This window comes from Protopterus annectens, chromosome 3.part1 (genome assembly GCF_019279795.1).
Source record: "Protopterus annectens isolate FY-2018-M chromosome 3.part1, PAN1.0, whole genome shotgun sequence".
Classification (NCBI taxonomy): Eukaryota; Metazoa; Chordata; order Ceratodontiformes; family Protopteridae; genus Protopterus; species Protopterus annectens.
In genome coordinates, this window is record NC_056732.1 from 1,868,408,978 (window position 1) to 1,868,433,551 (window position 24,574).

Below are 24,574 nucleotides of genomic sequence, written 5' to 3' on the forward strand. Positions count from 1 at the left end.
CATATCAGACATCTGGTATGTATTACTTGCTGCACACCCAGAGCATGTGCAGGCTGTCTCCATATCAGACATCTGGTATGTATTACTTGCTGCACACCCAGAGCATGTGAGGCTGTCTCCATATTTAGTGGGATATGTTCTAGCTGTATACAAAGTTGACAGCATGTTCTCTTTTGACCTACTGGCAAGCAACATTTTTTACATTCCTTAGTGTGACACCATCTTCATGGAACATGGGTGCTGGAACCATAAAGCCAAGCAGAGGAGGAGCCCCCAACTTTTACAGCTGCAAGACCTGTCGGGAAAAATTAATGAAGTGGAGTTTTCATGCTAACGTGGATTTGCACGTGGAAAGTTAAACTAACTGTTCTTGTTCTCTTATTGCTCTGTGTTAGAGGAGTTATGCTGCCACTGCTGCCAGAGCCAGAGTCATGCCAGTAAGGAGAGTTTTGTTCTTTTATATAAAGGAGTTATGCTGCTCCAGTGTGTGTGTGTGTGTGTGTGTGTGTGTGTGTGTGTGTGTGTGTGTGTGTGTGTGTGTGTGTGTGTGTGTGTGTGTGTAAAGAGAAGTTTAATGCTACTTATGCTAAGGATGGCGCAGTGGTGCAGGGGTAGCATTGTCGCCTCACAGCAAGAGGTTCTTTGGTTCAATTCTTGGCTGGGGTGCCTTCTGTGCGGAGTCTGCATGTCCTCCCTGTGTTCATGTGGGTTTCCTCCGGATGCTCCGGTTTCCTCCCACGTTACAAAGACATGCGTTTCTCCCTGGGCCTCCACTGAAAATTGGCTTGTTCAGTCGCACTTTCCCAGTTAACCAATGTTAAATAAATAAAATAATAAATAAATAAATAAGTAAGTTGTTTGCATTGTTGGTAGTACAACAGGTAGTATAACTTGCTTTTGATGCAGAAGGCTGTGGGTTCTACTCCCACATTATGCAGATGGATCATTGATACTGTACTGTGTTGTACGTTAATGGGAGTAGATCCTGCAGTCATATGAATGTCCTCCTTTGGAGGAGTTACCAGTAACTATGAACCCGTTATCAGTTTGCAACCATTCCCCATTGCAAAATTACTAGCTTTTCAATTTTTAATGTAGCATAGGCAATTTATTCTTCAAGGGCAACAGGCACTTTATTATTTGTAGATGAAACAATGAAATATAAAGCTGTTAGCTAGCAGCAACCTCTTCATTAGTTACAGATCACTTTAATGTGGAATTATTTAGATGACTTTACTTCTGCAGAGATTTTTTGTATCTACAGATATTGGTGGATTGTAGTGACAGAAGTTTGAGTGGCCTTTTGTGGTTGAAATTTTCTGAAATGGGTAGTTTTGTCATTATTGGTTCATACATTTTGTTTCATTGCTTACTAGAAGACCATTCCAAACTACAATTTTATAGCACATTCAAACAAGTGGTGCAGTATTATACAAGAAATATAATTTAATAGAATCAGGTTAATACACTCAAGAAGGTAAATCAAATAATGTATACATGTATGCTTGCTTACAAGATGCAGGAGATCAAAACAGGGGAAGAGACCAGTCACCAAGTGTGCCCCCCAGGGTTTCATACTGAGACTTTTTCTGTTTGGCATATACATCTCAAAAACAAAATAAGTTTGAGATGACTGCAAGCTAGAAGCAATTATTGAATCCCCAAATGACTTATGCAGGAAGATTTGTCCCAAACATTAACTGGTGCCAGAATCATGAATTGAAACTAAACTCCAAGAAATACATTATCATATCCTTTGGGAAGTCATCTAATTCAGGGAACTGCCAAATTGGAAATGCCCCCTGAGAACTGACCCAGTTGTTTGTCATTTGGAAATTTGTGTGTACAGTGACCTAACTTTTGACCAGCATGTGCCCTGAGTCATAAGAAAGTCTTTCTATATTGCACAGCTTATAAACAAACTGATTGTGACTAGATACAAGTTGCAAGAGGAGAAGAAAGCACGGGTCAAAGTGGAGATGTTATGTCCAAAAGCAAAAGTCAAACCACAAAGATGTAGATGTGATGATACGAGGCCAATAAACGCTCCAAAGGTACAACAAGTATGTTTATTAACTCAAACAAAAGTGCGTCTCAAACAACAGTGCGTTGACCTAGGTTTCGTCCGTCTCCACGGACTTCTTCAGAACACTGTGGCACACAAAACAAAGTTACCCATATACAGAGGACACATTATACTTTAGGAGGCAATGTCACGTATATTTTATGTGTTCCTATTTAATACCTCAAGGTCAAACAATTCTGTCTGTCTTTTTAAACCTTGTTTTTAATTTTAATTTCAACTAAATTAAGTATTCATTCATCTCATTATACAATCAAGTAATTTGACTGGTTGATTAATGGGATTAATGTGATTATTTAAGCACTTTGTTTTGTGTGCCACAGTGTTCTGAAGAAGTCCGTGGAGACGGACGAAACCTAGGTCGACGCACTGTTGTTTGAGACGCACTTTTGTTTGAGTTAATAAACATACTTGTTGTACCTTTGGAGCGTTTATTGGCCTCGTATCATCACATCTACATCTTTGTGGTTTGACTTTTGCTTTTGGACACAACATCTCCACTTTGACCCGTGCTTTCTTCTCCTCTTGCAACTTGTTGGTGAGCATTCGGTTCTTGGTAGAGTTTTTGTGGGTCTACACGTAATGGAGGATGAAGGTGGCGTGGTCGATGTGGGCGTGTTGCTCAAGGAAATGAACGAGCAGTTGAAGCTTCATACTGCTCTTATTCATCAGCTTATGTCAGCTTCCAATACAGATATTACATCAACGGGGAGCTTGGGCTTGCCGCTCACCCAAGCTTCCCCACCGTCAGAATTTCCAGCTTCTAGTGGTACTGGCACAACTGATCAACACAACAACACGGTCCGGACTCATGATCGGGCTATGCTGGTTAGTAGTGCACCTTGGAAACTTAACCAGTATTCGTTTAACTCTATACACACCCCTACAAAAACTGATGCCCACATTGTGAAAGGAAATATGAGGGAGTTATTAAAGCAATTTGAAGTGAAATTGTTTAAGTTAAAGCGTACGCAAATGGAAAATGGGTATTTGCGTAAGAATATTGAATTAGGGCTAGTACCCAAAGGTCTTAGATTATGGAGATACCCTAATGGCAGTGAGCGTGAACCAGATATGTTAAAAGAGTTACATGAACTATTTAACAAGACTGGCTTGGCATTATTGGAAATCATGATTAAATTTAACGATAGAAAAATTGAATCTCTATTATCAGAGATGGAAGAACTGAATAACAATATCAGCCAGGATCTTCTGTTTGACCAACACTATACAAATTACGCAAACATCATTAAGGATGTGGAACACAGTTGTGACATTATATATGACAAAAAACAAAACAAAATAAAGAGGGATACCAAGATTTATGCATCTGGCAGGGTGTACCCTAAGTCACACGTTATACATCATGGACAAAACAAAACGATCGATAGTAGTGGCCGTTTGGATGTACTTGATGACATAATTTCCCCTCCTCAACTGGAAGAATATGCACAACGACAACATGGTAGCCCGGGTAATGTTGATGGGCTTAGAAGATCTAAAAGACTCAGAGGACAATATACTTTTGAGGATAATGATGATTTTGAAAGTACAGGCGCACGGCCAAGGAGGGATCCGGATTATTACAAAAAAGTGAATTTTCAAAAAAACGCGTGGGGGGCGCGCAAGTAGCCGATGGCGTCCACCACGACAAGGTACTTGGTAAGCACTCGCATATGTTTTTAACTCTCAGTTGTGATTCGACAAAAACGGATGCTAGCAATAGCGTCGCATCTTTGGTTTTTAAAGACACTAACTTCACAGAAAACGTTTTATGTAACAGTAGTTCAGTTGATAATATGTCCTGCAATTTTTTAGACATGGACAATATATCTCAATTTGGGGTATTAGAGGGTATGTCGGATAATACTGTGAGTGGAATAAATCAACGGATGATTCTGGACTTTATGGACAGTAATGTTTCAATTAGTGATTTAACTTTACACCATTATGATGGGCAATCACCTATATGCAACACCAGTGTTTTAAATGAGCGAGAGACGAATATTGTGTGTAATAATATGTGCAATAACTGTACAGGTTTGTCAAGTGTATTACACGAAGAAGCTGTTGCAGATCTGAATGAGCATATAACATCTGGCAGTGTACTTGACCATGAAGGGGAATGTACCAAATCCAAAATGGAACAGCAAACAAACGGAGGCAAAGAACAGCGTGCCAACAATATGATAAACTGCAATCTCCAAAAACATGCACGTTGTCCAACTGGCAATAAAACGTAAGGCAAGAAAATTCACTGTAATGTTTCCACAATCAAAAGACGAATCTTCACGATAAAAAATTCTTTTATTGGAACACAACGTAGTGAGCGCTTTCGCCAACAGGCTTCATCAGACTATCAAAGGACATGGTATTACTTTGATATAAATACTATCACTAGAAACCCCATTGGTCACCTACAACACCTGGTGACCTACGTAATAGCTATAAAGTGCTCTTTCTGTAAAAAGTTCATAAAACAGTTGCTAATATATAATCAGCAATCAAAACTAAAAAAGATAATGATGCAATTCATTGTTTAGCTAAAACAGATGATTTCTAAACACTGTCAATGCTATCATATGTACAAAAATTATATGAGCGACCCTGTCTCATTATATAAATGCTTTTTCATATATACCATATTCAATAACAAGCAATCGCATGCTAGGGTGAGAAATTCACTCGCGTTAGCATAACCTAATTTTGTAGCTAATGTCACATTTCATACATAATCCACATCAATGCAACGCCAAGAAATAGCATTAGAAAAAGCAATATATTTGAGGTTATATATACCTAAAATAAGCAATGAAAGCACCATATTCATAGCTGTCTTAAAAATAAGTAATAAAAACTATCTTATGTGTCTAATGTATATCAGGAAGCTAGTAATACACAAAAAAACTAAAAACAATGTGAACAGTATAACAAGTATTGCCACTATCCTTATCCCAAAATATAGTGGCGTATCTATGGGCCATGAAAATATACAACGTGTAATGTCCTGTTACATAAAATCTCCTCTAATAATCTACTCATAGTAAGGGTAAAAAGAAAAGGGCTGACCTATAACCCAAACAAAAACAAGAACAAAAACCAAAATGCAGGGGAACAGGAGGGGAAGGGGGAAAGGAGGGAGGGGAGAGTTGTGGAAATGTGTGTGATAAACATGTGCATAAAAAATGGGAATGGAAAAGACATCATATGCATATCCAAGTATAGAGAATAAGGAAAATGTATTAATCAAGACTAAAAAATCTCTTCTATTTACTAAAAACTCCTCTATTTTTTGAATATCCTTCTATTTTTTAAAAATGGTTTTATTTGTACTTTGTCATTCAATCCAGGTGGTATATCTGATCTAAATCTAATAATCCACCTGGTCTCACATTCAAGGGTCCTATTTATAATATCTCCCCCTCTGATACCTTGTTTCAATTCCTGTATAACATAGAAGGAGAATCGATGACAGCTTCCTGCTTCCTTATAATGCCTGGACAATGCATTGATATCTGACCCTATCCTTATCTGGTAATTGTGTTCTCTAATCCGTTCCTTTAACATCCGGTTGGTCTTACCTATATAGTAACTTGAGCATACCTTGCATGTAGCAAGGTATACCACATTTCTGGTTTCGCAGTTGGTATTAGTAAGAAAAGTGAACTTCCGTGATGTTTTAGGATGTATAAATTCAGTGCCTTTATTGATATACCTACACTGATTGCATTTTCCACAGGGCACTGTATTAAAATGAGCCACATTGTCCCGGTCTGTCATTAAGGTACATTTAGGCCTACACAACATTCTCTTCAAACTAGGATGATTTCTATAAATCATTTGGGTTTGGGGCCAACTATTTCCCCTATCTCTTTGTCCGATAGGAGTATATTCCAGTGCTTACCTAATACATTCACAAACTCAATGCTATTTTTACTATAAAAAGTAATGGCTTTAACTATATCTTCATTTTGCCTTTGTATCTGTGGATATTCCTCCTGGTCCATAAAGAAGGGTCTAGCCCTACCCATCCTCATATTTTCTGTTTCCTTGATGGTATCATTTATCCTACTAATGTCATACCCTCTTTCTAAAAACTTGTTCATTAGATCCGTCTTCTCCAGTTGATGATGCTCATCACTGGGATTCAAACGTGACGCTCTCATGAACTGACCTTTAAGAATATTGTTGAACACATATACTGGATGCATACTTTGTCTATGCAAAAGATTATTTCTGTGACAGGCCTTCCTGTGTATGGATGTATTTAAAAGCCCATTCTCCATTCTATAAATCTCAACATCCAAGTAAGAGATGTTAGTTCTGGAAAAACTAACAGTAAACTTGAGGAAATCAGTGGATGAATTTAACATTTGTACAAAGCTGTCTAAAGTACCTTCATCTCCCAACCACAGAAAAAAGAGGTCGTCGACGAATCGACGATATAATCCCACATATTCTTTATATAAGTCGCTATTACACATATATCTATCCTCCCAGGTGGCCATAACAAGGTTGGCGTAGCTATTGGCACAGGAAGTGCCCATAGCTACGCCATCCCTTTGGAGGTACATTTCATTGTCAAAAACAAAAATGTTATTAGTCAAAACTATTTCCAAAAAAAGTGTAACTAATTCCACCTTACTGTCCGTGAATTGTGTATTGAGTTTTAAATAATCAGAAATGTATGTCAAGCCCGTGTCATTTGGAATAACAGTAAAAAGGCTGACAACATCAAGGGTTACCAGAAGAAAAGGTTGATCATCTCTTAAGCTCTTTGTAAAAGCATACAAATCCAACAGGAATTGTTTGCTATCTTTAAGTATCCTTATATTCTCATCTACCAACGGTCTAAGTAAACTATCAATGTATACGGAAAGAGGTTCTGTAGCCCATCCTTGTCCGGCTACAATTGGTCTCATTGGTGGATCTATTAATGATTTATGAACTTTAGGTAATCCCTGGACGCATGGTATCACGGGGTCTCTAACTTTAAAGAAATCATACAGTTCTTTGGTAATATCAGATGACATAAGAAGGTCATCAAGTGTATAATAAATCGTAAAAACTTTATCCGCTAATAAACGACTATCTATCTTAACATAAGAATTTGTATCTTCCAACAACAATCTCATCCTTATGTTATAGTCTAAAGTGTCCATGAGAACTATTGGACCCCCCTTATCTGCAGGTCTAATCACTAATGATCGATCATTTTTTAAATCATTAAGAGCTTTTCTTTGCTGGTAATTAAGATTGTATTTGTGATTATTAGTCCTATCACTCTGATAGTGTGCATGGATATCATTTTCTACCACATTATTAAATACCTCCAACGTAGGATTCAACTGTGGGACATATGTACTAACTGCTCTAAAGCTTCTGGGACCTCTTTCCTGTTTATGACTTCCATAATCCAGTGCTAACTGTATCTTCCTGGTAAATAGCTTTGTATCAACGATAAAATCTACAATATCCGTCCTTCTAGTGGGGATGAAACTCAGTCCTTTACTCAGAACTTGTTCTTCATATATTGTTAAGTTCCTACTGGATAAATTCACAACTAAAGTGTTACCTTTTCCCACATTTTCTTTATAGTGGGTCCCTGTTGTTCGTCCATGGACCACTTCCTCTTTTGTCTGCCCCTGCTTACAGACCTTTTTCTTCCCAAAAAATTATCCTGTGCTATAGGGAAGGGTATATTAATTTTGCTGTTATTAGGATGATTATTACCATGTTCCTTGGGCCTAACTACTTGTGAATATGTGTTGACAGAACGGGAAACGGCATCAACTTGTGAAACTCCCGCTCCCTGTGTAATTCTGTTGTCATTCTTCTTGGGATAAGGATAGTGGCAATACTTGTTATACTGTTCACATTGTTTTTAGTTTTTTTGTGTATTACTAGCTTCCTGATATACATTAGACACATAAGATAGTTTTTATTACTTATTTTTAAGACAGCTATGAATATGGTGCTTTCATTGCTTATTTTAGGTATATATGACCTCAAATATATTGCTTTTTCTAATGCTATTTCTTGGCGTTGCATTGATGTGGATTATGTATGAAATGTGACATTAGCTACAAAATTAGGTTATGCTAACTCGAGTGAATTTCTCACCCTAGCATGCGATTGCTTGTTATTGAATATGGTATATATGAAGAAGCATTTATATAATGAGACAGGGTCGCTCATATAATTTTTGTACATATGATAGCATTGACAGTGTTTAGAAATCATCTGTTTTAGCTAAACAATGAATTGCATCATTATCTTTTTTAGTTTTGATTGCTGATTATATATTAGCAACTGTTTTATGAACTTTTTACAGAAAGAGCACTTTATAGCTATTACGTAGGTCACCAGGTGTTGTAGGTGACCAATGGGGTTTCTAGTGATAGTATTTATATCAAAGTAATACCATGTCCTTTGATAGTCTGATGAAGCCTGTTGGCGAAAGCGCTCACTACGTTGTGTTCCAATAAAAGAATTTTTTATCGTGAAGATTCGTCTTTTGATTGTGGAAACATTACAGTGAATTTTCTTGCCTTACGTTTTATTGCCAGTTGGACAACATGAAGGGGAATGTGTTTTGTTTTCTCAACCAAACATTGTGGTAAATGATAAGGGTGATTTTAAACTATATAATTACACACGTCAGACTTTTGATAGTGAATGTGTTAACCTGTTTTCAAAGGGTTTTAGTTTCATTCCATGCAGGAGAGGTAATATAGTGAATACAATTGTTGATTTAAAATTATTCACTAGAAAATTAAATTTAAAAATCTTGTATCAAAGTAACCCATGGGACATAAATACACATGGTAAATATAGTTTGTCCAAACCAAGTACGTTTAATCCACCCATGCACGAGAAAGTGGCCCTTTTTGAAAAGGTTACGGAAAATGACATCAGGGATGTTTTTACAAAATACCATACAAAGTTTAATAACAATATGACTAAAAAGGAGGAAGCCACATTAAAAAGAATTCTGTCTACTAAAAGCATTAGAATTATGAAACCTGACAAGGGCAGTGGAGTAGTCATTGTTGACTACCAGGATTATGTAACTTATATGAATGCCCTGTTGACGGGAGATACATATGCGGAAATTAGCAGGAACGAAATTAACATAGCTCACAAAAGAATAGATACAACATTATATGATATGTTACACCAGGGTGAATTGGATGAACAGGATTGGCGTTTCTTACAAAATGAATATCCAGTCATTAGTGGAATTTTTGGCATCCCCAAAATACACAAAGGCTTGGACAATTTACAGTTCAGAGCCATTGTGGATGGTAAACGCAGTAAAACACACTTTATCAGTCAGTATTTAGATTATTATTTAAAACCTGGTATAGAATATTTTGCACATATACTCAAGGATTCATGGGATTTTTTAGTCAAAATTAACTCCATTGCATTTAATCCGGGAGATACATTTATTACTATGGATGTTTGCAATTTGTTCACGGTTATTCCCCACGACAAGGGGCTGGAATGGTTAGAAGAACAGTTATTTTACACAAATTTATATGATCAAAATAAAATGAATGTATTAACTAAGCTCATGGGGATCGTGTTAAAAAACAATTTTTTATATTTTGAAGGCGCCTATTTCAAACAAAAGAGTGGGGTTGCAATGGGGGCAGCTTGTGCCCCCAGTTTTGCAAATTTTGTATTAACATATTGGGAGTTAAATTATGTGTTTAATTCAGAATTTTTTACATACGTTAAATTTTATGGCCGTTTTTTAGATGATTTATTTATTATTTGGAATGGTGAACAGGCAGGATTAAAGGCCTTTATTGAGTATTTAGATAGCAGTGTTTGGTTTTTGAAATTTACATACACTGTAAGTCAGGATAGTATAAGTTATTTGGACATCAAATTATCTTTTGACACAAGTAAAAACAAGTTAACATCCAATATATACAGAAAACCCACCTTCTCAAATTCTTACCTACACTATGACAGCTGGCACCCTGACCACCAGAAAAAGGCCGTGGTCAAAGGCCAGCTGGTTAGAGCAGCTAGAATGGTAAGTGAGGAGGTGGACTTTCACAATGAATTACAATTTATTATTACACTTTTTTTGAATCGGGGTTACCCAACGGAATTCTGTAGTAGTATTGCCAACGAGGTCAAAAACAAAAGGGAGATTGGCTTTTACAAAGCCTTATTGAATGACAATGCGGGTAAGCCTGACAGCAGTATTCAAACTAGTAACATTGGTAATAAGCGATTTGTGTGTAACAGTATACCTTTATTCATTACTACTTTTAATGAGAAAAGAGTTTTTGTTTGTGACTAGATCTAGAGATGTTGTTGTCCCCCTTTACAAAGTCGTCATTAGGTCATTCATTTTATATAATGAAATAACTCCTCCCAACTGCCACATGTTAAGGAATGACAGAACACAAAAAAGGGGGGGGGTGTAGCACTCCTTTACTGGGTATCCCTCTTAGTCACCCCCTATACCAAACCCTTTCCCAAATTTGGCAAGGTAGAAATGATACCATCCATACTCCACCTAAGCAAGCATAAACTCATATTTGTTCTCTCCCTCTATATTCCCCCTGGAGACAATATCTCATCCCTTGAAGATATTCTCTCTTGGGTCTCTACCAACATTACTCGTGAACCATAATCCTGGGAGACATGAACATAAACTGGGCCCAATCCAATCTCCCACTAACTCACACAATATTAACTTGTATAACTTTACACAACTAATCAATTCTGCTACCAGGCCTTCCAAGAACTCCATTACTGGAAGTACAATAGACTGGATTCTAGTATCCTATCCTCACTATATCTCTGATAGTGGTATTCTCACAGACCCACTAGCTGACCACTTCCCCACTTTTGCCCACTGTCTTCCCTCTTCCATACAACTAACTCACACCTATATTTCCACTCGCTGCCTAAAGAACTTCAATTCTGAAACCTTTTCAATTGCACTAAAAAGCACAAACTGGAATCCATTAAAGACTCTTCCCCTAGATAATGCTCTCTCCTATTTTAACTCTACTTTCACAAACCTGCTCAACTCCTTTGCCCCTCTAAAAACAAAATGTATAAAAAGTAACCCTGTACCCTGGTCCAAAAGCACCTTAGCTATCATGCGACTCCGTGACAAAGCCTGGATACATTGCCATAAAAATAAAACCACTTTCACCCTAAATGAATGTAAAAAAGCTATGAAATAAAGTAAAAAAACTTAAGCCTGTGATTCCGGCCATTTTGTGTCCACCCTTCTCCTCAACCTTTCCAAGGCATTTGACACTATTTCCCACAACCTGCTTCTTAATAAACTCTCCAAACTAAACCTATCCCCTTCCTGTACCAAGTGGTTCTCCAGCTACCTCACAACCAGACAACAAGCAGTCAAATGGAATAAAGCCACTTCACCCTTCCTTAATACTCCCACAGGTGTCCCCCCAATGTTCCATTTTAGGCTCCCTACTATTCAACATATTCATTAACCACTTCTACCAAGCCATTCCAAACTCCAGCCTCATCCAATTTGCTGACAATTCTACCATTATCTGCTCTTCCCCTTCTATCCCCACTCTAAATAAGCTTACCCAAACCGCCTTCTCCTCTACTGAGAAGTGGATGCTAGACAACCATCTGGCTCTTAATGCAACCAAAACTAAACTTATTTTATTCACTGCCTCCAAAATCTCCTGCCTAGATAAACACTCATTTATAATCACCAGCAAAAATAATGCACCCCTAGAAATAGTCTCTGACACTAAACTACTAGGAGTACTCATAGATGATCAACTAAAATTCGACAAACATTTGCAAGTAAATATCAAAAAAACCCTCAAAAAACTTGGTATGCTATACTGCCATAATCGTGATATCTCTCTTTCCACTAGGCTCATACTAGCCAATACTTATCTCATCCCATCCCTCCTATATGGTGCATCTATCCTCACCAACCTGCAATCCTCCCTCAAAACAAAACTCTCCTCTTGCTATAACAAGATATCAAAATTTGCAGCAGGTCACAGAGCCATTTCTCACCATTGTAATTCTTTTCACCAACTAAACTGGCTTGAGCTACATAGCCTCCTCACTTATACCCAGCTCATCCCAGCACACAAACTTATTTACAACCCCTTTCTTTGTCCCTCCCTAGCCACTACCTTTGCAATGTATGAACCAGAACATCTTCTAATATCTAATTCCCAAAAAAACAAACCCACACGTCCAGCTGTGAATGACCTAATGTCCTTCTCTCTTGCAAGCCTCTGGAATTCTCCATCTCCTATCTGCATTACCAGCAGTCTCTCCTGATTTAAAACATTGCTGCACTCACATCTAACTTCACAGTGGAAGTGCTGCTGTTCCCATCCTACCTAATCCTTCTAATACCACTTCCTACTCACCTAGAACTAAATATGCATCGCTGCCTCCTATAATTCCACAGCTCTATTGAACTGTTTGACCAACTACTTAACAGTTACTCCATGGTGCTACTTTTGTGTAAAAAAGTATTTTTATTGCTGTTTTACAAACTATACTGATGTATTCTATTGTTGTTAACGTTTTCTTGTTAAATTTACTTTGTATTCCTATGAGATAATCTGTAATGTAAATGTGCAATGTGTACTATGTATTTGTATTTTTCTGGAGCTTTTCTCCCCAGGACTCCATTGAAAATGGGCTCCTTGTGGCCCAATTGGACTATCCTGGAAAACAAACTGCAAATAAATAAATAATTAATAATGCCCACTTTGGCAGCTATCTGTCCAGAGCCATGCGACAATTGGAATACCCACAGAGATACCTTACTAAAAGGATAGAAATCCTAAAGAATAGGTCTTGCATGGACCACCTCAGAGATTTATCTCTATGCTCAGTATTCTACAAGAGTGCTTAGAGGTGACATGTCTGGCATACAAGGCATCCTCCGACCTAATACAGATGGCCCTACTGAACATCAGCAACTCAAATGGCATCAGAAATACTCAGTCCAGGTATCTAAGCTAAATGTTGTGGAGAGATGGATATATATCCAGAACAGACTATCCATTCAAGTATAACAAAGCTCATCCCTGTCCATATTCAAATGCAACTTGGATCTAAGAATGGGTAATAGAAAATTTACTCCAGGATTGCCCCTTATGCCATTAATGGATAGAGGCAGTTCCGAAATGCTGCATCCCTTACATGGGTCTCCTCAAATTATCTATAGTGTGATCACATTTATTCTCACTAGGGCTAATATACAATTATCAGCCATAGGATAGGCAGGACCAATCAGGAAATGTTAATTCAAGCACCAAAATGGAAATTGGCTAAGTTTAAAATGTCCTCCAAGTGAACCTATGTTGTTTTTAGTAAACAGATTTAAAAAATGTCCCTTTTTAGATCACCAAGTGTCCCTGTCACCCTCCACAGCTTCTGGCACCTCTGCCTTGGAATGTTCTGCAGAGCTAATTTCTGCCAATTTCCCAAATGATTCTAATTAAAACCAAATAGCTAGTATGCAATTTACAGTATTTATTGGTGTATTTATCTTGGGGCTACAAAGGTACATAGTGTAAAATATTTCACCTCAGGAAACATAGATACCGACTAGTCCTATAAAGTTCACTGTCCATAATATCTAGCTTAACTGCCAGTGAAAAAAACACCTTCTACAAAGCACTATGTTCTCATCGAGTTGAACCTTCTTGCAGGCTATGGACATTATTTTCCATTTTTTTCAGACTCTCACATTGTTTATATTATCCTACATTTTTTTTTAAATTTCCAGACATTTGCTTGCTCTTACCCACTGCAAGGTAGACAAAAAAATTTAGAGCTTCAGCAGCTCTGCGATTCATTGTGTATATTGTGGGTGGAACAAAGCAGAAAGCTTCTACAACTTTGGATTGTTTTGACAGTTGACAAGTTTTATACTACTAATGCTAATAATAATAATCATGTAGTTACAGATAAATGTATTTATGCTGATAGAAAAGACAAGTCTATTGCCCAACACTTACCAAGTTTTAAAACCCCATATGGGGAAGTACATAAAAAGCCTCTGTTGGGGACTTAACCAGTTGGTTGTTCTTCTTGTGGGAAATGTGTTTGTTTCTCAATTGTTATGAACACCGTTTTTCACTTCTACTAATGCACCCAAAGTCTAACTATTTTTTTTTATTTATCATGTTTTACTGAGTGGGTGATCTATGTTGTTCATTGTATATGTGGGGACTTCTATGTGGGAGAACATCATCAGGTCCATTCAAAACAGAATTCGATTATATACTAGTGATATTATGTACAGTTGGCATAGAAATGACAAAAAGAAAAGACGAACTTTAGACCCATAGCTATTCTCTCACCCCTCTCTAAAATACTGGACAAATGCATCCATGCCCAACTCCTCAACCACCTGCTTGAAAATCAAATTCTGTCACCCACTCAGCATGGTTTCAGACCAGGGCACAGCACCACTACTGCCCTCCTCTCCTTCTTTGATACAGTAAACTGGGCAAGAGATTCTGGTAAAATAATCACTTCTCTTTTCCTCGACTTCTCCAAAGCTTTCAATACCATTTCCTACACTCTCCTCCTCTCTGAACTATCTACCCTCCACATTTCCCCACCTACCCTACAATTGTTCAGTAGCTCTCTCTCCAATAGGCAGCAATCCACCAAATGGCAACAGTCTTACTCTCCCTTCCTCAGTACTTCCACAGGGGTATCCCAAGACTCCATACTTGGTCCTGTCTTATTTAGCATCTTTATTAACAACTTTCACACCACTGTTCCACAATGCTCAGTAATCTAATATGCTGATAACTCTACAATAATATGCACTGCAAATTCCAGCTCTGAACTCAATCAGATCACCCAGAATGCCCTCACCTCTACTGAATCTTGGATGCTTAACAATCATCTTGCCCTAAATCCAAAAAAACTAAACTAGTAATTTTTATCCCTAAGAAAACCACTCCATTTGATAAAAAAAACTCTTCAGTATACAAGCCCAAGACAATACCACTATAGAAGTTGCCCCACACACTAAATTACTAGGCATTATTATAGATGAAAACCTAAATGACCTACACATAAACAGTAACATCCAAAAAGCATACCAAAAAACTCAGTATGCTGTAAAGGACCAACACTTTCTTAGCCTCTCTACTAGACAAACCCTTGCAACTACATTTTTATTACCCTCTCTCCTTTATGGTGCCCCTCTCCTCATTAATATCTGAAATTCTACAAAATCCAAACTTGATATGTGTTACAACAGAATAGCAAAATTTGCCACCAAGGCCACATTCTCATCCCACCACTGCAACTCACTAAAACAATTAGGCTCGTTGGAACTCCCCCACCATCTTTCATTCACCCAGCTAACTACAGCACACAAAATAATCTACAGACCCACAGACTGTCCTGCTCTCTCAACTCTACTTGCCAAATACCAACCCAGCAGGCAACTAAGATTTGAAAATCATCTATTTCTAAAAGTAGAAAACCCCACCTTATTGACTGGTCAACTGCTCTACTCCTTCACAGTCGCCAAACTATGGAACTCACTTCCTCCTCCTATAAGAAACACGGGCAGCACCACCACCTTCAAACAAACACTGAAAAATCATCTCAACCCTTCCTGGCTTCCTTCTTCTTATATTATAACTAAATTCCTATGATTTTTACTACTAGTGACTGATGATGTTGTTGTTTATCTTTCAGCTTTTCCTGGTTAGGGGTTGCCACAGCAGAACTCCGGTCCGCTAATGACTGGCAGTAGATTTTCACGAACGCTGAGATGCTAGCTTGACGTTCAACCTTCAACGAAGGCACGGCCATTTACGCATGTCTTTCGAATGCCCACCCAACCGCAGAGAGGACATGCAGACTCCACACAGAAGGCAATCCCCGCACTTTAGCCGAGAATCAAACGGGAGAACCTCCTGCTGTGCGGCAACAATGCTACCGCTGCACCACCGCGGATACTAGTGACTGATGATACTTTCTCCATATTTATTAATTTTTTTTCTTTCATCACTTGTTGATACTGGCACAATAATGCTAATTTAATTTATCTCCATTTTTACCACTCTGAATTCATCTGGCAACCAACTAAATTCCTGCTTTTATGTATATATTCTGTATATATCATTGTAACCACTATGTGTAACATTTCTACTTCTGTATCAATTAATGTTTAATTTTTTTTCTGCATCTATGTTCTTGTTGGAGCTTTTCTCACTGGGTCTCCACCGAAAATAGGCTCTTTTAGGCCCAGTGGACTTTCCTGGTAAATAAATGCAATAAATTAAATGCTTTAGTTAGACACAAAATTCAACATTCCAGTGCAATATTCAGTTTTATTGTAATCAATAATTATTTCATCTTCTCTTAATAAGTTTGATAAATTAAGTATTTTGCATGAAAAAGGTGAAGCAGATTATTTTGTTGGGTACTACACAGGGTAAGGGTTTAAATGAGATTATATAGTTTGCTGTACTTTATTCGCTTATGTTGAACCTTACCTTTTTATGAATATTTATTATGATCTTATTCTATATTTGTATATATTTTTGGTTGTTTGAATATGAGAAATTGATATTCACATACTGTGTCAAAATATTTTTTATACTTGTCTGTTCTTTTACATATTTGTGTGTTTTAGCTTTCTTTCTGACATTTTGGATTTCATTTTTGATCTAATATTATGCTTATATACATTGCAGAAGCTCCTTGTTCTAGGAGGGAAACCTGGTTTGCTGCTAATATTGTTCTGTAGGTGGTCTGTTAAATAAATTTCAGTTAAGGCATGGTGCTGTGTTCTTTCATTTTGGATACATTTATTTCACATGCATCTGAAATTGGGTTGGTTCGTGCACTAGGAAGGTGAGAATTAGATCTTTGTTTTAAGGCAATGGCATATCCGTGTGTTGACAAGATAGTTTTTTAGTGTAAGCTTGAAACCTTGTTTTTTCTTGCTGTAGGGTAACTAAAACCTCAAATGAATGTTATGTCATATCACAGTCCAGTTCCTTTATCATTGTGAACTTGTCCACAAAAGAGTCAAAGCAAAAAAACACTCCTTTTCCATGCTTGGTCCCAAACTTTGGAACCCCGTCTCAGTTGAAGAATATCCAGCATTCTAAAGATTTACACCTGTTTTATGGAACTAAATGCCATAATTTTATGCACACCACTTTAACCTAAACATGTTTCACTCTCTCTAGCCCCCTCCAGTACCTTCTCTTCCCTTCCTTGTTGTCTGATGTGTCCTTCTCCACATGAATTGACTACTGATACAGCTGCTACTACCTCAGGCTCGTTACTTTTGAATCCAGTGATTTTGCTGCTATCTGTATGTATTGCATTATATACTTTGCACTCCATTTGTCTCCACTAATATTGCACCCGGGGCTATCCAAGGTATACCAGATCTTGGCTGTACTATTTTACCTGTACCGTTTGCACAGTACACCTTGCCTTTTTCAGAATTTGGCTTTTGGATCAGTACATTACCCTGGCTAACAAATAATCAGAATATGTGCTTATGAAACTCTGTTGACCTTATTCCATGGTTTGCTGTGCACCGAGCTCAAGGTCAGCTGTCCTTAACATATATGTGCATCTGCAATATTTGCACTTCACCAGCAGGCTTAGCACTTGCTTTTACATGAGGTATTTCTCCTACTAATGGCATGTGCCTTGCAATTGCTAGAATTATTCCATGTCTTGATATTTTTTAACTCAGTTCTTTTAATTCATGTACTAGCTAGAATGATGCTCACTGGAGCTTTGCTGCCAGTTTGCAACATATCCGAACAGAAGGTGCTCTTTGACCTATGGGCCAGAATGGCACTGGTCATTGCATTTTTTACTACATAGGCTTTTTCTCACACTTAATGCCTCTTTTGATGAATTGAACATAACCTCGTTTTTATAGACTAAGACAATGAAGTCTGTTCTTTTATCTCCCAGAAGTGAGGATAGACTGCCTTCCTTCAGGGCTGTGTGCCAATTAATTTGTGAGCAGGTGATGTCCTGTCTGCATTATACAGACTGGTTACTTGTGATATGCCCACCACTTGGATACAGGAAAAGTTTTGGAAACTACCTTATCTCTCTTTCTATAGCTTTGCATAAACCTATTGTGTTTCTCCTTATTGTTCAAAGCCAGACTAGTCTGGGTTATAGAACTTTTTCTACTCCAGTATCTTTGTCTGGGATGCACTTCCTGCAAATGTCAGAGTTGTTCCATATCATTATTATTTCAATGTCAAATTTCATGCAAAACGCAAGGAGAATGGTAAATGCTGAACTCTGTGACAGTTAAATAAACTCCTGTACCACTCCAAAATAGTTGAATTTATGGGTGGGAGATTGACATAATGGTTAAGATGTTTACAAGGTATAGGGTTTGATTCTCACATGGGGTAATTGGCTAGGCTTATAATGGCCCACAAGGGCAGTAGCCTAGTATGAATCTATGGAACTATGATTATTGTCAGTCTACAAGTTCACTGACCTCAGCAGTTTAAATAAGAAAAATACCACAGCTTGAACACTGCATGAGTATAAATATGTTTTCATTTTGTATGTATTTGTTTAGTATAGTTGGTATGTTTGTACCCCATGTGAGAATCAAACCCTCAACCTTGTGTCTGTAAGGCGAACACCTTAACCGTTATGCCAATGTCTGTTTATTTAAATAAGAAAACTACCACAGCCTTGAACACTGCATGAGTATAAACATGTTTTATGTATTTGTTTAGTGTAGTTGATGAGCATATATTTTTTATTATATTGCGGTTTTATTCTTGTGGATTGCATTATGTTTCTTATGGTACCCCATATAATTTAATTTCAGTCTGGGTCCAGCTTAGGCCTAATCAAGAGGTAATCAGGATAACTATATTTACTTGGTTGATTAAAGAAACAAATGAATACTAGTGGAAAATATTTCTTTCTGAATTTCACTGCATAGAAAGTACCTGGTGTATACCTTAAATTTCCAGAGAAAAGAAAGAAAAAAACATGAGGTTAAGAATGTGGAAATGATTTTCTCAAGAGAAGTAGCCTGGCAGTGATCTTGCCAGGATAATATTATTCCTAAATTCTAACATAAGAATTTGGAAAGCCACTGTTTCATTCTGGAGTTGACCAGCCTTTATCCATGCTTTGTTGATTCAATGCAGCTCTGTTTTTGTGTAGCTTATTATTTCTTTATCTGATAAGTTTGAATATTTATTTATTTTATTTATTGACATTTGTTAACCTGGTTGGTCCAACTGGGCTTGTGGCCCATTTTCAATGGAGACCCGAGGAGAAAAGCTCCAAGAAAAATACAGTCTACAGAAAGATGTTATAATTGTATCAAAAAAATTGAAATCAGGAATAAGTTATATAAAAAATCAATTGTACACAAAACATTTAGAAAAACATTGCATAAAGTGTACACACAAATAAATGAAATAATGTTTTAACAGAGTAAAAATTTTATATTTACATATTTACAACCAGATTTAAATCTTTCAGTCATGAAATGAGTGTATAGCTTAGTAAACATGCACTATGGGGGTACTTAGTTCTGTGGGGAGAGATTGACAGGGGGAAGGGGAGTTAAGGTCGGGGCTCGACAAGGGGAAGTTTTGGAGTTTAGTGGATGAAGTCTGAGTTTTTCTTTGGAGTGGGATGGGTGAAAGGTGGAACATATGTCTCTAGGAAGTTTATTACAAGCTTGGGCAATGGAGAACTTGTACAGAAGTTTGCCCACTGTTTTTTGGGGTGGTAGATATCTAATAATTGTTGATTAGATGAACAGAGGGGATGAGAAGGAGAACGGATAGTAATGAAGGAAGAGAGAGCAGGGCAGGATGAAGGTTTATAGGGAATGGTATGTAGCAGTTGTTGTAGCAGCAGTAAATGGGAATTCAATCCAGTGGAGAGAGTTTAGGGCTGAGCAGTGATGTGTATTGTATGGAGAGTTAGGTTCATAGTTTGTTGATTTATTACCATCTTATGAACCTATCAAACTTATCATAAGATAGCTAGGAGTTTGTTTAAGGTTGTAGTTTGAATGTTGGTGAGCACAGGGGCAGTGTAAACAAGAGAGGGGAGCAGAAGAGCTTGAGCAAAGGCAATTCTGGCATTAGCAGTTAGAAATTGTTTTGTTGCGATAAAGTAAACCAAGTTTTTGGTGTGTTTTTTTTTTATAGATTGGAGAATGTGCAGGTTGAATTTAAGTTTGTCGTCAATAATGATCCCCAGGAGTTTAGTATGAGCTTCCAGTTGTATAATAGTATTATTCGAGGAAGTAATAGCAAAGGTGGATTTGTGATGAGAGAGTGATCGGGGAAGAAATAGTAAGAGTTTGGTCTTTTTAGGATTGAGGGTGAGTACGTTACTAGATAACCAGAGTTCTGTAGATAGGAAGGCTTGTTCAGTACGAGTATGGAGTTCAGAGATGTTGTCAGAGATGGGGGTGAGAGTTGAATCATCTGCATATTGGATGAGGGAGGATTTTTTGCAAGATGTGTGCAGGTTATTTGTGAAGATATTGAACAGGAGGGGACCTAGGATGAAGCCTTGTGGAACCCCAGGTGGGGCAGGTAAGAATGGAGAAGAGGAAGAGAGCCATTTGACAGATTGTTGCCTGCAGGATAAGTAGCTGGTGAACCAGGCAAGGATGGAGGAAGGCAGGTTAAGGCTTGCAAGTTTAGATAGTAGGAGGGGATGGGAGACTGTGTCAAAGGCTTTGGAAAGCTCGAGGAAGAGACAAGATATGAGTTATTTATTATCAAGGGCTTCAGCAATGGTATGTGTGAAGGATAAGAGGGCAGTAGTCATGCTGTGGTTGGGACAGAATCCATGCTGTGTGGGAGTAAGAAGGTTATGTTGGAGGTGGTTGAGTAGTTGTGAGTGGATGCATTTTTTGAGAATCTTAGAGGGAGGGATAGGATAGCTATGGGATGGTAGTTAGATGGGTCAGTAGAGTTACCACCTTTATGCAGTGGAATAGTGAAAAAGGATTTACACAGGGTAGGCATAGCAGATTCCTGAATAGATCTATTGATTAGTATAGACACTGGATAGGCAATGGAATCAGTGGCAAGTTTTAAGGATGGAAGGAGGAAGATTATCACTTTTGGAAAAGTGATCATTAGTAGGAAGTAGGAACAGGATGTAAAGAAAAAGGATATTTGTTAGATGGGTTGGGAAAATTAGGTAAAGGAGTAGCATTACAGTTAGGTGGCATGACAGACTGAATAGTATCAATAAAGTGGTTATTGAGTAGAGTAGCTGCTTCTAGTGGGGATGAGTTGGGGTAAGGGCAGGGGTTTGCGGGGGAGACGGGGAACAGGGTTTTATTAATAGTTGACCAGAACGTCTGAGGGTTTGATTTATTATTGAGTTGGGCAGAGTTATAGAAGGACTTTTTGTCGTTATGGATGTGTTTCTTAATGAGGTTTCTGAAACGTCTATAGTTATGAAGCAGAGGTTCTTCTTTAGCTTTGATCCAGAATTTCCAAGCTTTTACTCTTTCTAGCATAAGGGACTTAGTTTCTTTGAAAAGCCAGAGAACATAATTGGATTTTAGTCCAATCTTTCTAGAGAGAGCTAGCGAGTTCAAGGGGTTGAGGAAACTGATATTGAATCTATTTACTGCGTCATTTAGAGGGATCTGTTTGAGGATGGACTAGTCTGTGGAAGATAGGATAGAGTTGAATTTAGCTATATTGAAGTTGGCGAGTTTACGGCAGTCTCTCTAGAGGTGGGATTTGTTAAGTTGGATGGGGTATCGAAGGATAGAGGTGGGGAGGTAGTCACTAAGTTGGTCTGGATGGGTAATAGGGTTGTGATATAGGTGAGGGGAGTTGGTGAGTTCCTCTACCTCCATAATTTACTGGATAGAGTTTTTCTGGATGTGAGTGGGAGAAGATATTAGTTGTTGGAAACTATGCAGATTTATGCTAACTTGAGGAGAGTTAGTTTTATGTTTGGACCATTCTAAGTTAACATCACCTAAGATGAGAGTTTCATAGGATATATTTTGGGAAAGCCAGGATAGTATCATCTCTAAGGTGGCTAAGTTATTCCCAGGAGGGATATAGATGGAGGCGATAGATAGTTTTTTGTGAGGGTTGAGGTGGCAGTTTAGGACGATAAGTTTAGTTGGGTGGAAGTCGGGGAGGGGTATTGAGTGGAGGATGGCAACACCATCTCCTTTTTTAGGGAACCTTTCTGAGTGGTAGATATTATAACCTGGTAGGAGAATTTTATTTTTAGAGATATGTGGCTTGAGCCATGTTTCAGATAAGGAAAGGATGTGAAGGGTAGTATGGGCTATCCATGCATAGAATTCAGTGATTTTTTTGGTTAGACTTTGAATGTTTAGCGAGTATATAGCTAGGTGCTTGGTTCTGGTTGAGTTAAGTGTAGGAGTCTGGGGATGGACAGAGGTGTTGGGTGAGGTAGGGGAGATAGTGGGTAGGGAGATGCATGGTTTAGGGAGGAGGGAGAGGGGCCAGGGTTGGGATGGATGCCCCCAGATACAAGTAAGTTATTTGTGTGAAGAGAGAGTATAACAATGCATAGATGTAGTTTGTGTAACTTGAGTTTAGGTTTATAAGTAGGAGGGAGGATTTGTAGTCTAGACAGTTTAAGACATGAGGTGGGGAGGTTGAATAAGGCTGGAGAAATATTAAAAAAGGAGAGTGTTTGATGTAAATCATTGGTGTATGAGGTAGGAGAGGTATATGGTGGATAAGGGAGGTAGAAGTGCTAAGAGTTTAGAATAGATAGAAGAAAGAGGAGTGAGATGATAATGATAAGGTGTTGCATTTTGATATGAGGAGCAGGGGGAGGGAAGAATGGGATGTCCTAGTAGTTAAGAAGAGGAAGTGATGCATTTCGAGGTTTGGCAGGAAGTGGTCTGTCAGTGGATGATGGGAGAGTGGATGATGGGAGAGGAAGGGGTGGAAGTGGATGGTATAAAGGAAATTGTAATGGCGTGGGTGGGAATGGGGGTAGGGTATGGGGAGCTAAGAGAGCCCAAGTGAAGCAAGGGCAAATGGAGTGGGGCTAACAACCCGGTCAAAGGAACGCAAGAAAAAAATCAGTAAGAGTAGTTTGACTGGCTAGGGAGGGAGATGGAGAGGTTGTAAAAAAAAAAGAAAAAAAAAGAAGCCAGAGAAAAAAATAAGCACCGTTATAATAGATGTTATGTTTGTCAGGTAGGCTCTAAAGGGCTTTCAGCCCATGTCTGAAACTCAATAGATCATTTTGTGTATGTGTGTGTCTGTGTACTACAGAACACATACATGCACATATAGTTTAGAAGTCAGTGAAAGCATACAGTTTAATTTCATTCTCATTTTTATTTTATTTGCAGGGTATAACATCCCAGTGGATCATCTTTGTTTATATATTAAGAACTTTGAGACAGTTTCACCTTGTGACACCAAAGGAGGAATGATGCTGCAGCAAATACTGGTTCCTGGCATCAGAACCAGCAGTAAGTATGTGATAATTGTTTGGGTTTTCCCAGTTGTAGTTTAAGTTAATTTTACTGGGGATGGCCACAGGATGGAGATGGCTGACATGGGATAGGTGTATCATCCCTTCAAAAATCTGAAAGCATCACAATTTGATGTGGAGCATTGGTCCCAGGCAGGTAAGGGCATTTCAGAAAATATACAGAATCTACTCATTATATCTTGGCTTTTGGCTGCAATTTGTTTACATTTTTTAAATGTTTCCCTTCCTTCCTTGTTTGGGGGGACATGATAATCAGAAGTAGCAACTGTAGAAACCCTAGCGGTACTTGAAATCTGTACGTCCTCAATTAAAACTGCTAAATTGTAAAGTTAACCTGTTGAGTGCAGCTTTTGGTCCCTTGAAGGATGAAGGTGTCTTATGGCAATAAGAGATGGAAGAAATGGAGTTTTGTTAGTGAATTGGATTTTTTTAAAGGTTAAGCTAGGCTCTGGAATATGGTGGCTAGACTGTTTTTGGTCATCAAGTAGAGAACCAAGACAATTGATGCAATTAAATATTATGGAGGTGACTGCTTGAAAATGGTAGATTGAACTGTGGAATATACCAGAGCTGTTCAGAGTGTCTGGAAGTGACTGGAGTAGAGATGAAAATTTATTTTTCAGGATGAACAGAAGGCCCTGGAGCCTCTTAAATAAAAGGTATCTGAAATATGGGGAGGGCAGTAGAGTTGGCAAAACAAACTGAGCACATTGAAAACCAGGTAATAGGAATGGAGGGTAAGGAAGGAGATGAAAGCTGACATTATTTAGAATCTTGGAAAGTGAAAAGAGAACATAGTTAATGGATTCTGTGAATGTTAGAATGATAGAATGAACAGTTTACAGTGGCCTCATTGAGGGAGAATGTCTTGCAAATGCCAGACATAGAAGTTAGATGCGAGTTATGTAGGCCAATAGTGCCAAGATTTCTAGCTTGTTATAGTGGTTTTGGCAA

General features: G+C 38.1%; 1 protein-coding gene across 1 annotated transcript in view; it reads left to right on the forward strand.

The window, feature by feature from the left end:
• The window catches only part of LOC122798788 (zinc finger protein 665-like), a 173,392-nt gene that overhangs the window by 71,027 nt on the left and 77,791 nt on the right, over positions 1 to 24,574 (forward strand). The window contains exon 3 of the mRNA XM_044067897.1: positions 23,475 to 23,597. Coding sequence (XP_043923832.1) covers positions 23,475 to 23,597 — 123 coding nt within the window. The remainder of the gene's footprint in view (positions 1 to 23,474; positions 23,598 to 24,574) is intronic.